The sequence below is a fragment of the Alligator mississippiensis genome, chromosome 3 (genome assembly GCF_030867095.1).
Source record: "Alligator mississippiensis isolate rAllMis1 chromosome 3, rAllMis1, whole genome shotgun sequence".
Classification (NCBI taxonomy): Eukaryota; Metazoa; Chordata; order Crocodylia; family Alligatoridae; genus Alligator; species Alligator mississippiensis.
The window spans coordinates 46,288,911-46,307,377 of NC_081826.1; the positions used below are offsets into that span (position 1 = coordinate 46,288,911).

The 18,467-nt window shown below is 47.0% G+C and overlaps 2 protein-coding genes and 1 long non-coding RNA gene across 5 annotated transcripts in view; 2 read left to right on the forward strand and 1 right to left on the reverse strand.

Annotated features, from left to right (window-relative positions):
* C3H8orf88 (chromosome 3 C8orf88 homolog) overlaps positions 1-18,467 on the forward strand; it is a 242,820-nt gene that overhangs the window by 154,873 nt on the left and 69,480 nt on the right. The gene's annotated exons all lie outside the window — the stretch shown is intronic.
* Positions 1-18,467, reverse strand: part of NECAB1 (N-terminal EF-hand calcium binding protein 1) — a 135,935-nt gene that overhangs the window by 115,750 nt on the left and 1,718 nt on the right. The window contains exon 2 of the mRNA XM_006266692.4: positions 12,919-12,943. Within this exon, the coding sequence (XP_006266754.2) occupies positions 12,919-12,943 (25 nt within the window). The remainder of the gene's footprint in view (positions 1-12,918; positions 12,944-18,467) is intronic.
* On the forward strand, positions 2,258-7,739 carry LOC132249274 (uncharacterized). The gene is made up of 3 exons (XR_009460678.1): positions 2,258-2,710; positions 3,882-4,003; positions 4,853-7,739. It is a non-coding gene; the product is annotated as an uncharacterized LOC132249274 (long non-coding RNA).

The window sequence follows — 18,467 nt, forward strand, 5'->3', positions numbered from 1 at the left end:
ATATTTAATCTAAGTATTTCTAGATGTTACAGGGAAAAAATGGGGAACCCCCAAATCACAGGGATTACAGCTCTGTGCATAGAGATGAATTTAGGAGAGGGGCAGAGGTGATGGGGTGGGGAGGTGAAACCCCCAAATTTAACTTGAATAATTTCATATCAAAAGGGTTGGGGGCATTTTTGGATTAATTTAGCTATTTAGCATTTTTTGATTAATTTAGCCCAGATACTTTGTTCTAAGTAAATCAAAGATCTGCCATATTCCTAGCATCTAAACATTTGTCAAGGGGCAAGAGCCAAAGAAATGTGTGGAGGAGGTAAAGGTGGAGTTGCTAGGTTCCCAGCCACTGCAGTCTTCAGTGCGTCTTCTGGTAAGCCTGAATTTCAGCAGTTCTATCAGACTACAAAAGTAATGACTAATTATTTCAACGAATTCCCTGTTATCAGCATTTTACATATGGGTAAACCAATGTACAAAGGGTAAATGATATTACCAAGGCCTCAGAGAGAGTCAATGTCAGAATTGAGAATTACTTACCTGTTTATATACCTGTGCATGTTGTCCCTTTGACCAGGCAATCTCTAATATACTGTGCTGCCCCCTTTTGTGGCCAGTGGTCAATATAGACTGGCCAAGAGACTGATCAAATGCAGTCAGCCATCTGGGAGAGAGCTTGTAAAATGCTTAGTGCTCTTGGTAACAGTTCAGCCAGCACTGTTTCCTCAGCCATGAATTGGTCTGGGATGAAATAACTGGGTTTGTAGTCTTGAGTAACTCTAGGAGTCAGAGCTATAGTTATGCATCCTGGGGCAGAGGTAATACACAGGGCAGAGGCAGCAGCCAGAAGTCTGCTGCTGCTGGTAGACACACAGACAAGAGCTAGGGTTTTTTAAATAATTGGGCATATGCTTTCCATTTACAGCCCTCCCCCTCCCCCCCCCCCCCACAAAACAGGTGGGAAGGGGATGAAGACCATACAGTTAACATATGCCAGGTAGCTCAGAGAGAGTTAAGAAATCATACTGGTGTGATGAGAGCCACATTCTCCCACCTCCACTGGAGAGAAGAACAGAAATGATCTCTTTCTCCCTAGGCAATGAGATCAGAATGCTAAAGGAGAACAGTCCAATGAGAAAGTGAGAGGACATGCCTCCTCCTACTCGGCATTCAAGAGAGAGAAGGGAGAAAGAGGAGAAACATATAATGATATGTAGTGTCAGAGCATTGCCTTCTGATCATTTTGTGGTGTTTTGTGACTCCATTTAAAAATGAATCAGTTCTCCATTAATTGGAGGATGAGAGTCACTGTTCTAAGATAAAGAGGTCCAGTCTTATTAGTTCATCCTCCGTACTTTTATTGTTTCTCCATTACCAGTCAGACAGTTTGCTCATGGATTTCTGGGAGAAAGTGCATGCTTGAATTTCCCCCTCTTGCACTAATGGAGGAAGATCATAACAGAAGCCTTGGATCATGGACCCATAGTCAGAACAGGGGCCAGTGTAGCTATAACTAGTGATTGGTACAGTCTCACTTGATTGCAATTCACTGAACGCATCTACATGTCTCCCTACATTGCCTTTGTTACTGTACCATCATTTAGTACTTTCTTTTGGAAGTACTAAATGATGGCACAGTAACTGCCCATGCTGTACCATGTGTGCTGTGCATGGTTATTTTGAGCTGCTAAATTGCTGTAGCAATGCACTATAACAAGGTAGTGTATTGCTATGGTGACATAGCTGTGGCATCACGGTTTGTGACTGCTGCTGCTACGTCACCATAGCATGTTGCTACAGCGATGTAGGGTCACATATAGATGCGCCCACTGGGTGCATCTGTGTATGCAAATGCTGCTGGAGTGGGTTTACTCCAGAGTACATTACCCTGGGCAGGTGGGAATTTGGAAGCAGATTTGCAGCTCTGCCCCCTCTGGCCCTGCACTGGCCCCTACAGCAGCCAGGGGGAGCTCTAGACTCCAGTGACTGACAGGGAACATGGGGCCAGGAGACTGCTGTCTCCTGGCAGGGGCTGGGAGATTGCAAGGGAGTTTGCATTTTTCAATGGCTGCTGAGCACTAAGCTGATGTTTTTAGTGACCTGTCCACAGTGACACCCAGATCTCTTTCCTATGTGGTAACAGCTAATGTAGAGCCCATCATAGTGCAGGCATAGCTTGGGTTATTTTAGCTCAGGTGCATCACTTTACACTGATTTTAATCTGCAGTTTAGTTGCCCATTCACTCAGTCGTGCCAGATTCGTCTGTGATTCCTTACAGTTCGCCTTGGTCTTTACCACTATGACTAATTTTGTCATCTGCAAAACTAGTCACCTTGCTAGTCATCCCCTTTTCCAGATCATTTACAAATATGTTAAACAGCACTGGTCCCAGCACAGATCCCTGGGAGACCCCACTGTTTATTTCTTTCCACCCTGAAAACTGATCATTTATGCTCACTCATTGCTTTCTATCTTGGAGCCAATTTCTAATCCAAGAGTGGACATTCCCTGTAATCCTGTGACTACCTAATTTATTTAAGAAGCTCTGATGGGGAGTGTGGCAGAGCACAGGGTGCTCCTGCCACTTTAAGGCAGCCTCCAGGTGCCTGATTGCGGCAGCCATTTTGAGGCCTATATAAACCAGGCAGTTGGGCTGCAGGAGGTCAGGCAGCAACATTGCCTGGCCTTAGAGCTGCTGTGTACGACCTGGAGGTAAGGGGGAGCTGCAAGGGGTTGGCAGGAGGCTCCTGGTCCTGGTCTTGGGCATAACCTGAAACTGCACCCTGCCGGGATTGGGTGGTCTGGTGGTGCTCTCAGTGGCGCGGGAGCCCCCAGGAAATGCCAGGCCAGTGATCACCCTGGTGAAAGGCGGGTCGGGGTGCCTTAACCCCTAGCTCCCACCACCACCGGGTAGGTTACCCTAGTGTTTACTGGAGGGCCGAGAGGGCCCGTGTGTGTGTGAGGGGCCCAGAGAGGGCAGACCCCGAGAGTGGGAGTGATGTGGGCGAGGTGCCGCGGTTGCTCCTAGGAGGAAGGGAGTAGTGGCACGGTGAGGTCCAGTGTTAGTGAGTGGCTAGAGAGACCCAGCCCGAAGGGGAGAGTCCCCTCGACTGGCCCATGCTGGGGCCAGGACCAGTGAGGGTCAAAAGGGCCGGGGGCCCACCACAAGGGACGCCCAAGAGCCGGGGGCCTGGGGTCCCAACTGGCCTTGAGGTGGGCCAGGGCTAGGTAGCCGAAGGTTCCGGGGGAACCACACCCGGGAGGGGAACAAGGCTTCGGGTGGGTGAGGTAGCCCAGATGATGGCGGAGCGGCCGCCTGAGTAGGGAAGACCATAGTGGGGTCTTGCACGGAAGATTCTGGGGCCCAGTGTGGGGCCAGTGAGATGTTGAACACCATGATGCCATCTGTGAGGCTTGGGCTGCGGTATTAGAGGAGGTCGGAGCCGCAGAGCGCCCCTGGGGATCGGGGCAGTCGAAGGGCAGCCTTCCGCTTAATTAACATCCTAATTGAACTCATTATCATCAAAGGCGTGGCAGGCGAGATAAGCGGGCGGTTGCCCAGAGACAGGTGGGCGGGCCATGAAGAGCTCGGCCCTGAGTAGGCCTGCTGTCACGGTGACAGGCGGGCAGGCCACAGAGTTCGGCCCCGGGAGGCCCCCCCTGTCACAGGGAGATCTCGTCAAAGGCTTTTTGGAAGTCTAAACATACTATGTCCAATGGATCACCCAAAACCACCTGCTTACTGACACCCTCAAAGACCTCTAATAGATTGAGGCATGGTTTTCCTTTGGCAAAGCTGTGTTGATTCTTTCCCAGCAAGTCATGTTCATTCATGTACCAAATAATTCTTTTGTTTATTATTGTTTCTACCATTTTTTTCCAGGAACAGAATAGCCTGTAGTTCTTTCTTTAATATTGGCAATGTTCCAGTCCTCTGGTACCAAGGTTGCATACTACAGTTAAGAGCACAGCAATTTCTGATCTGATTTCCTTCAGGACCCTAGGGTGAGTGCCATCAGGTCCTGTGATTTGCTACTCCTTAGTTTATTAATTTCCTCTATGAACTCATCTACCAAAACCTCAATTTGGGTCAGCTCCACTGACTTGCCCATAGAGAGGAGTGGATCTGGTGAGGGAATTTCCTTAACATCTTTCACAGTGAAGAAGGATACAAAGAATGTTTTTAGTCTCAGCAATGGCCTTCTCACCCATTAGCACCCCCTTTTACATCCAAAGGCCCAACCTACTCCCTGGAAGGTCTTCTACTTCTAATGTATTTAAATAATTTTTTTTATTTAATCTTTTATGTCTCTAGCAAGTTTCTCCTCAAATCCTTTCTTAGTTTGTCTTATTACAGTTTTACATTTGATTTGCCAGAGTTTATGCTATTTTTTCCTCATTAGGATTTGACTTCCACTTTTTGAAACAAGCTTTTTTTGAAAGAAGCTTACTGCCTCTGTAACTCTGCCATTAAACCATGCTAAGTTTCTTTTGGTTCACTTTCCATTTTTTTGTTTTTTTTATTTGTGGTATGCATTTGTCCTGTGCTGCCTTAAGCAGTCACCATGCTGTTTGCACATTCTTCACATCCTTAGGGGCCCCTTTTAACTCTTGTCTAACTATCTTCCTCATTTTGATATAGTCTCCTTTTTTAAGTTAAAGTGTATTGTAAGTTTAAAGTGTACCTTTTCTGTACTGGAAGAATGGTAACTTGTCCCCCTTCAGTTTTATCTTTTCTACACCAAACAAATCCAATCTCTTCGTTTTTTCCTCAGAGGTCATGTTTGCTAAATCATTTAACATTCTCATTGCTCTCCTCTGGACTCCACAGTTTTTTCTGTATCTTTCTTATAGTGCTTGAAATTGGACACAGCATTTCAGCTGAAGCCTTACCAGTGCCAAGTAGGGCAGAATAATCTCCTGTCACAAGGTGATGAGAAGGCTGTCATTTTGAAAGAGCTCTACGTTAACACTATGTACAAGACTTTTGCACATTGTGTATGTTGCAGTAATGTCATTCATGCAGCAGTAAATCAATATATAGCTTCCTACAGTGCTGAATATCATTTACAGTGTAACAAATCCAAAGTCATTCTTGTAGAAGGCAAAGTAGGGTGGCACCTTAGAAACTAAGGCTTTGCCAGGTTAGTCCTCTGCTCTGTATACGACAGTAACAAGCAGGGAGCCATTTGAAAAAGGTATCAGCTTTCACAGATGACAGCCTACTCCATCAGATGAAGCTGCTGTTTGTGGAAGCTTATGCTTTTCTGAATGCTTAAGCTTCTAAGGTACCACCCTGCTCTGCCTTCTGCCTGACTTTGACTAACGCAGCTAACCACCTCTTTCTATTCATTCTTGTGAAACAGGTGTTGACAATGGCTTACACAAGTTACAAGTGTGGTCAAACTTCAAACAGCCTATGGCATCTCTCAGGAAATAGCTCACTGACCAGTCTTAGAAGCATACCTGATTACTTTTAGCATGGCATACGAGTTTGCTTGGCTAAATCCAACAGAAACAAAAGACCTTTAGGCTAGAGACAGACTTTCAAAAAGCCAGAGCCTGAATTGATTCAATCTTTGCAGGTTAGTCTAATCTGCCTAGATTGAACCAATTTGCAAGTGAATAGACATCCACAAAATGCAGGCACATGCCTACAGAGGCTCAGGCCAGGAGCTGGGGGGTGCTAGAGCAGCCCTCAGCTTCAGGGAAGCTGTAGTGGGGGGGGCATGGCCAAACCCAGCAGTAGCTTGGAGTGAACGGGTTGAATTTCCCCCTCCCTGTCCCACCAGCATGGACCCAAGCTGGGGTCTGCGGGGTGTTCTTCCCTCGCTGCTGCCACAGTGGAGCCAGGAGCACAGCCAGACACCAACCAGCATGGCCCCTGAGGCAGAAGGGGCAGGGAAGGGGTTAATTCCCGCCTCTATTCCCACTTCCCCAAGGGGCCGCAGCCAGGGTCTGCCCACTGCCACTTGCTCCCTGCAGGGACTTTGCAGAGAGATAAGTCCCCTCATACCTCCTCTGCCAGATGCTGGAGGGAAGGGGCAATAATCCCCCTTGCCTAAGAGGCTGTGCCGGCTGACCTCTGGCCACACCATGCCCTTGCTGCTCAAACAGCGAGCGGTTAGGGCATTGACAGGGCAACAGCCCCTGTCCTGGTGTCTGGAGAGCGCAAGCCTCTTCTGCGCGGGGGGGGGGGTGGTGTCAGCACTGCCGTGGACTGCACAGGGCAGGCAGTGGCACTGAAGCTCGGAGGGAGCCTTGGCCTCCAAAACCCCTAGCACTGCCACCACCACACAACTGCAGCAGCTTTCTCCACCCCAACCCTGCCTGCAGCACAGTCCCCCTGCTGGGAAGAGGCTCATACTCTAGGACTCCGTGATGGGCTACAGTCTCCATCAGGGTCATTACCCCCTCACCACTCCAGGGGTGAGGTGTGTCCAGAGGCCGGCTAGCAGGGCACCTTAAGCAACGGGGCAGAGAGGGAAGTTATTCCTCCCTCCCTCCGATGTCTGGTGGAGGGGGCAGAAGGGGGCTTATCCTGTCGCTTGCTCCCTGCAAGGAGTGTGTGGTGGTGATTGTGGGAGAGGGCAGACCACACTGCTATGTCACTGCCAGCCAAGAGCAGCACCAGCTCATCCCCAGGGTGGCCCCACCTGGGCACCCACACACTGTGCTTCAGTGTCTGAGGACACAGCCCAGAGCCACAAGCCATCACCACCAGCTGGGACTGAGCAAAACTGCCAGCCATGCCAGCCCTGGCCACGTGGTAAGCCCCACACTAGGGGAAGGCCCTTCCCACCCCAGCCCCTGCCCCCTCTCTCTTCCTGGCCCACTCGCACCCCCTTGGCCCTGGGTTACCCCCCACAGCATACAAGGAGGTGGAAGACAATGCAGAACTTTATCAAGCAGCTTGTGCCCCCACAGCTAGGTGGACACAGGCCTCTTGCATGCTAAGGAGTGTGTCAATGCCAGCCATGATGTTCTTCTCAGCTGTGGGGAGCAGGGACATGTAGCGCAGCCACAGGTAGCCCTCCAGGCAGTGGCAGAGATTGCAGGGCAGCCCAGGCTTACCCCTTGCACCGTCAAAGCTCAGGGTCCCATGCCAGGTTTGCATGTGCACCCAGGGCACCATGGTAATCAGTAGCAGCAGAGCCTAGTGGGTCAGGCACCCCTTAGTCTGTGCAAACAGCTCCTTGCACACTGCCCATGACACACCCAGCAGGGGCATGCTTAGGGCACAGGGCCTGTGTGTGGGGGCTAGCCCTGGGGCACTTCCAGCAGGTAGGGTGGTTCCCCAGTGAGGAGGGGCGGGGCTATCACAGTGCCGCACTGCAGGTCCAACACCCCTGGCATGAAGCGGGCACACTGCACCAGGGCTGGCAGGGCAGAGTTTCAGAAGATGTGGGCATTGTGGGCACTGCCTGCCCAGCCGGCACTCACATGCATGAAGGCACTGCAGTGGTCCACGAAAGCCTGGAGCACTGTGGAATGAAAGCCCTTATGGCTATAGTAGGAGCGGTCCCTGTGAGGCAGGCAGGTGAAAGGTTTGTGACCTGACCTGTTTTGGGAGATCTGCTGCTTGCCCAGAGCCCAGATCCGAGACGTCACAGAGGGACTATCGAGACACATCCAGCCCTCTGTCTGCTACCACATGCTACTCATCCATGTGGGCACCAATGATACTGCCAGGGGAGAACCTGAGTGTATCAAAAGTGACTGCAGGGTTCTGGATGCAAGTGTGAGGGGCTCAGGCTGATCCTTCCGGTCGAGGGAAGGGGCCTGGGCAGGAGCAGGTGCATCCTGCAGGTCAACACCTGGCGGCGCAGATGGTGTTGCCAGCAGGGATTTGGCTTCTTCAATCATGGGATGTTCTTCCAAAAAGGTTTGCTGGGAAGAGATGGGATCCACCTGATGAAGAGAGGGAAGAGCATCTTTGTAGAAAGGCTCACTAACTTAGGAACCTAGTGAGAAGGGCTTTAAACTAGGTTTGCTGGCAGATGGAGACCAAGGACTTGAGGTAATTGAGGAAGCAGGAGTCCTGGAGGAAGAGCAAACAAGGAGGTGGCAACAGGGGAGGTGCTATCATACATGTCTTCATCAACGACCTGGAAGATGGCATTGAGTGTGCCCCCAGCAAGTCTGCAGATGACACCAAGCTGGGGGGAGTAGTAGATGCCAGAGGGTAGGGCTAGAATTCAGAGTGACCTAGACAAATTGGAGGATTGGGCCAACAGGAATCTCATGAGGTTCAATAAAGACAAGTACAAAGTCCTGCACTTAGGACAGAACAGTCCCATGCACCAGTACAGGCTGGGGGCTGATTGGCTGGACAGCAGCTCTGCAGAAAAGGACCTGGTAGTTACAGTAGACAATAAACTGAATATGAGCCAGCAGTGTACCCTTGTTGCCAAGAAAGCTAACGGCATACTGGGCCACACTGGTAGGTGTGTTGTCAGTAGGTCAAGGGAAGTGATTATTCCCCTCTATTCTGCACTGGTGAGGCCACATCTGGAGTATTGTGTTCAGTTTTGGGCACCCCACTACAGAAAGGATGTGGACAAATTGGAGAGTTCCAGTGGAATGCAAGAAAATGGTGTGGGGGCTCAGGGACATGACTTACGAGGAAAGACTGAGGGAAATGGGGTTATTTAGTCTAGAGAAGAGAAGAATGAGAAGGGATTTAACAGCAACCTTCAACAACCTGAACAGGGGTTCAAAAGAGGATGGAGCTAAACTGTTCTTAGTGGTGGCAGATGACAGAACAAGGAGCAACAGTCTCGAGTTGCAGCAAGAGAAGTTCAGGTTAGATGTCAGGAAGAATTATCTCACTAAGAGGGTAGTAAAGCACTGGAACAGGTTACCCAGAGAGGTAGCGGAACCTCCATCCTTGGAGGTTTTTTAAGACCCGGCTAGACAAAGCCTTGGCTGGGATGATTTAGTCAGGGATTGTCCTGCTTTCAACAGGGTGTTGGACTAGATGGCCTCCTGAGGTCCGTTCCAATCCTAACATTCTATGACTTGATATGGGTCCCCATCCAGGGCCCTGATGCACTGGGGGAAGCCCAGGGCATGGAACCCTGCCACCACTGCTAGGGGGTTGTGCACATGGAGCACCGTTTGTCCTAGCACATAGATTCATAGATTCATCGATTCATCGATGTTAGGGTCGGAAGGGACCTCAGTAAATCATCAAGTCCAAACCCCTGCATAGGCAGGAAAAAGTGCTGGTTTCAGATGACTCCAGCCAGATGCCTATCTAACCTCCTCTTGAAGACCCCCAGGACAGGGGAGAGCACTACCTCCCTTGGGAGCCCATTCCAGATTTTGGCCACTCTAACTGAGAAGAAGTTCTTCCTAATGTCCAGCCTAAATCTGCTCTCTGGTACCTTATGGCCATTATTTCTTGTGACCCCCAGGGGTGCCTTGGTGAGTAAAGCCTCACCAATTCCCTTCTGCACCCCCATGATGAATTTATAGGCAGCTACAAGGTAGCCTCTCAACCTTCTCTTGAGGAAGCTGAAGAGGTCCAGGTGCCTTAGTCTCTCCTTGTAGGGCTTGGCCTGCAAGCGCTTAACCATACGAGTGGCCCTTCTCTGGACCCTCTCCAGGTTATCCACATCCCTCTTGAAGTGTGGCACCCAAAACTGGGCACAGTATTCCAACTGCAGCCTGACCAGTGCCCGATAGAGGGGAAGTATCACCTCCTTGGTTCTGTTTATCGTGCATCAGCAGATGCATGACAAAGTGTAGTTAGCTTTGCTGATGACTTCGTCACACTGACGACTCATGTTCATCTTGGAGTCCACTAGGACTCCGAGATCCCTTTCCGTTTCCGTGCTGCCGAGCAGGTCATTTCCTAGGCAGTAGGTGTGTTGGACATTTTTCCTCCCTAGGTGCAGCACTTTGCATTTCTCCTTGTTAAATCACATTCTATTGTTTTCTGCCCATTTGTCCAACCTGTCCAGGTCTGCCTGTAGTTGTTCCCTGCCCTCCGGTGTGTCCACTTCTCCCCACAGTTTTGTATCATCCGCAAACTTGGACAAAGTACGCTTCACTCCCTTGTCCAAGTCACTGATGAAGACATCGAAGAGTATCAGTCCAAGGACTGAGCCCTGCGGGACCCCACTGCCCACGCCCTTCCAGGTTGACACCGACCCATCCACCACCACTCTCTGGGTACGACCCTCTAGCCAATTTGCCACCCACTTGACTGTGTAATCATCCATGTCACAGCCTCTTAACTTGTTCACCAGTATGGGGTGGGATACCGTATCAAAGCGCTTCCTGAAGTCTAAGTAAACGATGTCTACCCCTGCTCCTGCGTCCAGGTTTTTTGTAACCTGGTCATAAAAAGAGACTAGATTAGTCAGGCATGATCTACCTGCTACGAGCCCATGCTGGTTTCCCCTCAGCATAATTTTTCCTGCTGGGCTGTCACATATATGAGCCTTAATAATCTTTTCAAAGACTTTGCCAAGGATGGAGGTGAGACTGACTGGCCTATAGTTGCCTGGATCTTCCTTCCTCCCCTTCTTGAAAATAGGAACCACGTTGGCCCTTTTCCAGTCCTCCAGGACCTGGCCCATGCGCCACGAGTGCTCAAATATTCTTGCCAGTGGCTTTGCAATGACATCAGCCAGTGCCTTCAGTACCCTCGGATGGAGCTCATCCGGGCCTGCCGATTTAAATGCATCCAGTCCTTCCAAATGACTCTGCAACATCTCAGGGTCAATTCTTGGTAGTCTGGCACCCTGCTGTTGCCTCTCTACAATCCCATTGTGAGACTTGTCGTGCCCCTCGTTTAGGAACACTGAGACAAAGAACTCATTGAGGAGTTCAGCCTCTTCCCCCTGTCTGTCACCAATTGCTTTTGCCCACTCAGTAGTGGTCCTATACCACCCTGGGCATCGCATATCTCCGAGACAGTCTCCCCAGCAGTGGCCTTGTCCACCACAACGAGATGCCCTACATAGTGAAGGCTGGTGGGTGTGGGCGAGGGCCACCTGGATGTCTGCAGGGACAGGGGGCTGCATGGCGGTGTCCTGCAATTCCAGTTTTGTCCGGAGCTGCTTGAGGAAGTTCCAGAAGGTGGCCCGGGTCATCCTGAATGGCTTCAGCCACTGCTCATCATCCCAGGTCTGTTGAATGACATGCAGCCACCAGTTCTGGCTGGCCCAGAGAGTCCAGAGGTGACAGGGCTGGAGGCCCAGGAGGGCAAGGATGGCCCCGATGGTGGCATCCAGCAGCATGTTGCTGGCATCCCTGCTGAGATCCAGCCAGCTGGATGGGGTGCAGGCAGCAGCTGCATGGCAGTGGCCCTGGGATGGTGTGCTGTAGCTGGGCAGGCAGTTGCTGTGCGTGGGGGAGCTGAATGGGCCCAGATGGCCATGGGCCAGCTGGTGGTCAGCACGGTGGGTCAGGAGGGCCAGCACAATGGTCAGCAGGGGCCTGGGGTGCCAGTCACTGCTGCCACGGGCAGGGACTGGAGTAGCCATGGCGCAGGGAGGCAGAGTTGGTGAACAGACAGCTGCCTCATGTTGCCCCTGTGCTGTGCACATTGCTCCTGGCCAGGGAAGTGGCCTTTTCAAGATGGCTGGTAGCTGCTGGCAGCTGCACCCAGAGCCAGGACCACCCGTCCCCTCCAACATGGCAGCAGAGGCCTATTGTAGGACTGCAGGAAGTGGCACAGTTTGGTGCTAAGAGCAGCAAATCTGTTGCCAAGTCCCTGCATGTTTAGACCCCTGCCCAGAAGCATGTACTTGCAAGTAGTTTACTTGCAGGTAAACTGATCTCGGGTCTAATGCATGTGTAGAAGCACCCAGAGTGAATAAATGGCTTGCCCAAAGCCACATAAAAATTCTGTGACAAAAATGGGAACTGGCTTCAAAATTAGGACTTGATCCTGCAAACACTTACATTTGCAAATAATTTAGCCAGTTTCCCTTTTGGCTATCTCTTTAGTGTGTTTATAGGACAGACCACATGTGCATGTGTGCATGCCAAGAATTTCTAGTACTGTATTTTACATAATGAAAAAGTATCAATAAAAACAAAATTGTCATGAGTGTAACACTGGGGTTTTGTAATATGTATACATAAATTATGTTCAGGGCATTCATCCTGCTCTCTGACATGTGGAACATGCATCTGAAAAATGTAGGAGAAGCTTGGCCTCAGAAAATACATTCTCATGTTTTAAAGCAGCAAAAGTATGACTATTAGTAATATTGTATTCAAATGATATTCTGAAATACTGACTAGTAAAACATAAATATCCAAAGAACAAATGTGCTAGTCGAATTCATAGGCCAAAGAGTTCCGTTGAATGTACATGCACAGAATTGAATAGGCCAAAGGCTGCAGTCTTCACTCAAGAAAAAAGCTGAACTCCCATTGGTGTCCAAGAGTGAGAAGAAAAATAAACTGATAGATTCTGCATGCACTATCCAAGGGCAGAATGGACCCTACATACACAAATGGCTCTTGTTAATAAAATTCTGCCTGCTGTATTTAATAGAACAATTCATAATTAGCTGATCAAATTAGCTGGTATTCATGTTGGCACTTGAACAGATAATTAGTGTCATCACCCAAAAGTGACTGCATACAAATGCCCTGATTCTGCAATGAACCTGGGCAAACCTGTGCATCCACAGATAACTCCATCAACTGCAGAGAAGCTCTGTGCAAGAACAGGATCTGCCCATGAAAAACCAGCTGCAAGATCTGGACAGAAAACCAAACACCTGCTATTGGATGTGTATGACTTCTAAAGGGACAAAGCACCCCACTAATGAGGAGAACGTTCATTGTAATACACCCACTGTAGCATGGTTTATCAAGTTTGAAAACACAGTATTGGGTCATGACAGATTTTTCTAGACAGAAAAAAAATAAAGACAAATGAATGTTCTTACCATTTTTGTCTGCTCTTCTCAATATCTAAATAGGAAAAAAAAGAAAAAAGAAAGGAATCACTTTTCCTGTTCAGATTGTGTGACACTGAAGATCATATTTAATCAACCAGCAGTTTAATTGTTTTTATCTGACATCATATTTTTACAGTGCTGTATAGTGTGAAAACCTTTTAGGTTGCCTTTGTACATCTCTCATGATGCTATTTTCTTATCTCCTCTTATGCCGTGTACTCATAAAACCAGGGCATACTAATTATTCTTGTTATCTCCAATAAATACGGTGATACTTCTGACAAATGCTGGGCACATCTACATGATGTATCCCTATAGTTGTACACAGTAAACTTGAGCCCAGGAAACAAAGCCCCTGCTCTAAAGGATTTAAAATCTGATTTACATACAAACTTGTGCTAAAATAACTCAATCAATCTTAATCCCTCTCTCTTGCTATTTCTGGGCAAGTAAATATGTAACACTCATTTCAGAATAAAAATGATCTAGTTCAATTTTGCTTAAGACAGTAAGCTAAAAGCACACTGATTTGCATCACAATACCCACAGGTGTGAATTAAAACTAATTCAATTGTTGTGATATACCTGGTGCCTAGACCTGCCTGATAGGTACAAAGGACAGTAGGTAACAGGACAAGAAGGTTAGAGTACAGTCCATATAGGATTGCTAGTGTTAGAAATGATTCAAAGGAGCTTCAAGGGTGCTAGCTGGCAGACTATTCCAAACATAGAGGCAGTCTGAATAAAGGCATAGGATTAGGAGTGGGTAAAAGAGACAAAGGGAGCAGTCAAGAGAGGCTTGGCTGGAGCATAGAGATTGAACTGGGTGTAGGAGGCAATGAGATTAGATGTGTGGGTGCAAATTTGTGGTTTCCTCTGACAGTGGGTGCATCTATATGTGCATTTTACTGCAGAGCTAACTAATTAGCTCCACAGTAAAGCATCATTGTCTACACGTGCACCTGTATACGGCACAGTAAATTTATTAACTCCGCTGCAGGATGGTACTGTCTGGGACAAGTACTATCCTATGGTGGTAACGGGCTGGCTGGGATATGAGGGTGCTACAGTATGGGGGCTGCCTGCTGGATAGCCCTGCGCTGTAGCACCTTTGTGTCCCAGCGAGACTCTTCACTGCCCAATGCTGTCACCTGGAGCCCGGGGCTGCCCCCCCCCCCCCCCCGGTCCACTGCCCGCTTGGAGCTGCTCGGCCCCAGCTCAAATTGCTGTGATCCCAGGCACATGTATAAACGCTGCTCCTGTGTGTGGCTGCCTCTGGTGTGAAGTGCACCAGAATTTTTTCACTTGGGGTAATTGCATGTGTAGATACACCCAGCAATGAAAGGATTGAATTGGATGAGGACTAAAAGGAGGAAACCAGTATACAAATTAAGCAGGGAGAAGTAAGATCAAGACAATAGAAGAATATGAGGTTGCTGGCAGCCATGTTCTGGATGGGCAAAGAGGGAGAGAAGAATGAGCTTATGGCAGAAGAGTCAAGAATTAAAACAATGAAAATTTCATTAAAAAAGAGAGCAACTATTGTGGTTTATTGTGGACAGAAATGAGACAAAATCAAAATAGTTCCACTTTTGAGGTACCGGGTAGCTACCTTGCATCTTTTACTAAGAAATATTTACATGATTCATATTGTTATTTTCAGTGTATACAGGCCTGTATGTTTCTCCACACTGTAAATGAGGAATTCTCCAGAAGCTGTTTAATACTTAGGATGAAATTCTAGTTCTATTGTGCAAACTTTAATTGAAGTGATCAACTGGGGGAAGATGAGCAGAGGCTCTTCTAGCCCTCTTTGCTGCTGTCTTGAAGGAACGATACAAGGCACTAATGTATCTAAAACAAAATAGTCATGTTTGTGAATCTCCTGCCTTAGAAAGTTTTGGACGAGTGTCATTGTGCTGTGCTCAGATGCGCTGACCATATTTTGGCATCTCTTCCAGTTTGGCTTGTCCACACACCACTAGCAGACTTTTTGGGTGGAATAACACCATAAAACAGTTTTCCATGGAGCAGATATATTTGCAGCCTGCTTGTATATGCCTTCTGTAACCTGGAGCCATATCACCACAGAGGTTTCCACTGTTATTTGGTGCACCAAGGCCAGGATTTTACCTTTAGATACATTTTCCCCATCGCCATGTAAGGGAGTTATGCAGAAAGTACTCATCAACCTATGTAAAGTAAATCTTCATCAGGCTTCTAAATCCTACAGAAATGCATAGATGCACAGAATAGGCAGCTGTTTTCAAATGGTAATGAATACTGTTGAAAATTCCAGGAAGTAGATATGCCTCTCTAAGGCAATTAGAATAGAGAAGACCAATAAAGATGCAACTAAGAAGCTAGCCAGGATTAGGTTAAATAAATCACCTAATGTATAGCTGTATATTCTTTATTAGAGATGGGACCAACTTAAAAACTCAGTTGTAACCAGCCCTGAGCTTTGAATATACTCTGTGTGGTTGCCTTTTATTACTGTAGAGCAACTAATTTTAAAAATAAATTGCTTTCATAACTCAGATCTGAACTCCAGGATATGCAAAATCGAGATCTATATTTATGTTGAATTAATTTACTCTCCTCAATAAAGGGAATATTGTAACTCAGTTTTCAGTACCAGCACTAGGCTGCTCATTTTTTTTTTTTAATTTTTATTCCCACAGAAAATATTTTACTAACAGCAAATTACTAAAGTTGAAGAACTTTGAAGTGTAGGTGCTGCAAAAAAGATAAAAATCTAGGAAGCCAAAGGACCTTCTGATGCATTTTAAAAGCCATTTTAAATCTGGTTTTACACTCTTGTTCTTAAATGGGTAAAAATAATCCTAGGTGCCAAGCTTATTGTTTTGTTTTGTTCATTTGTCAGTCAGAATTCATTTTCCTTCCATGTACTGTGTGGAGCAAAGGGCAAAATGCCCCTCCATTTATCCGCTTCCTTTCTTGTGCACCAGTAATAGGGTGTGCTGTTCTAGAATTGATAGCTGTTAGTTAGGATCAGTTGCAAAGGCAGCAAGAGAACTCACAATCAGCTCGATTTTTATAACTGGAAGGGATGGAGAGTTGTGGGTTTTTAAAAACACATATTTTTAGATCTTAAGGCCAAATATTAGGCTTTCTTATGCGAGACTTTACCTGAATAAAAGAGTAGAGCATGTATCCCCAGAGGCTGCCGGTGAAAGGGGCTAGTGCTGAAATCCTATGACAGGAAAAGATTCCTGGGTTGAGTTGCAGATAGTTATGAATAATGGGTTTGATAATGAGAAGGAATGGACCGTGCTCCCAAAAAGAGGTAAATTTTGCACCAGCACATGGCTAGTGGCATAACTGATCTCAAGTTATTTGTGCTATGAGCAGCTCTGGCCCATGCACAATAGAACTGGCTGTCATAGCTAACACTTGTTGAGATAACCATGTTATAGGTGCAACAGGTTCAATCAGTAGTATAACTAGATTAGGTGAAGGGGGCAGCTGGACTGGACACAGATTCAGAGGGGGCATGAGAACAGTGGCTCTTGGGGAGCCCATACTGTGAGGGTTGCTAAAGCTGCTGTGTGGGAAGCCCACCACAGTAACAGCAGCCCTGAGCACCTGCCAAGTCAGCTGCTGCAGCCAGGGTGCAGTGACCCTGTGTCTAGCAGCAGCAGCCAGAGTCTTTGAATCTCCAGGTGAGGTAAAACTTGCTTGCAACCTCCTCCCTTCTCTGATCCACATAACATAATGCCCCCTCCACTCTGCCCAGCTCATCAGAATGGTTAGTTATTCCTCTGGGTTCAGCATCACAATCTCACCCTAGTTAATATTTCAGATTGCATTGCTGTAAAGCAGGGGCGGGCAATTATTTTGAGCAGAGGGCCGCTTACTGAGTTTTGGCAAGCCATTGAGGGCCGCATGACAGGCAGCCCAGATTAATATTAATTTTCTAAATTTTGTAGGGGCCCCGCGGGCTGCATAGAATGGCCTGGTGGGCTGCATCTGGGCCCCAGGCCACATTTTGTCCTCCCCTGACATTCGAGGACCAGAAGTTAGTGCTTAACTTGGCTCATTCAGAACAGTGGTGTCAAAGCAGACACTAGAAATCCTCACAGTAATAAAACTCTGGGGAGTGTCATAGAAAGACTCTCTAAAATATATCATTATTGCCTTGGAGATCACGAGAGTTGTGTTAGCAGATAAATATTAGCCAGTACACTATCATGCACTCTGTCACACAAATATATTTATGGGTAGGCCAGATGAAATCAAGGCCAACAGATGGCCCTCCATAAAGATCCTTCAGCAGATACATAATATAATAATACCTGAGCCTGAAAATTAAGACTAGGAGCTCTACTTATCATTTTCTTATATAGCTCACAAGCCTACCAAACAGTAGTTAGTTAACCCAGGGCACAGCCCAACCTATCCCAGCATCAGTACACAGTGGTTCCTGGTTGGAATTGCAGCTACACAAATGCAGTGGCAACCTATTGTTCAGCAATCTATTATACCATCCAAACACAGCTGTAGAAACATCAAAAGCAGCCATATGCCCTGTCCTGATTAGACACAGGAACAATGCCTGAGCAGTCCCATTGTGCTGCAACCATGTTTCTCTCATGTGTACGACTCTTGAATTTATTCTCCAAGAAAAAGCTATTGAATTTGACTAGAAGCTTTTGGCAGATTTGGGTCAAATTCATTGAGCAGTTTTGGTCAAATAAATGCTGGAGAAAAATAAAATTGAACCTGTTGAAATGGTTTGGGTTGGATTCATGGTGGTGAGCCCTTTACAGTGTGTGTGTTTGTGTGTATTCATGGTGGTGATCTTGTGTGTGTGTGTGTGTGTGTGTGTACACCAGCACTTTCCTTCTGTTCCTTTGCTTTTGTTCAGAATGCCTGAAAAGTAAATGGTTCAATTCAAGTCAAATGAAATATTTAATTTGATCTGAAACTAAATATTTGCAGTTCATCAGAAATTCTTTTAAAAACTCAGACTTAGATCTACATGAAATGATTTATTTTTTATTAGGTTTTATGAATAACCTCATGCAGCCTTACATCTTATGATCAATCAGGGTTGTTGTCTGTTGTTTTTTTTGCTTACTGCAGAAAAACTTCTGCTAAACGCTGCTTCTATAACAGTGAACCCTTTGATTATTTAGGAGATTCTACTGGGTATGTCCCAATTTACTTTCTAGTTTATGTCTGGCAGTAGGTTCCATTTGTTCTCTATACTTCTCTCTTTTTTCAAACCAACAGCTCTGTCTTTGCAATGCACATACATTTTTTGCTTTAATGTGAGCTATGAGCACACATCAAAGGAAGAATATACCCCAAAGCACCAAAGCGATATCCAGGAACAGAACTTTCATTGTGACTACAGGAAGTAAACATGAACAGCTATAATGGCAATATAGAAAGTAAGAGACTATTTTAATTAAAGACTGAACAAAATTGCTTTGGCCCCTTCATGTGATCACTTCAGCGATATGGTCTATTGCTTGTAGGTTCCTCAGTGCAAGCATCTTTTTATTACA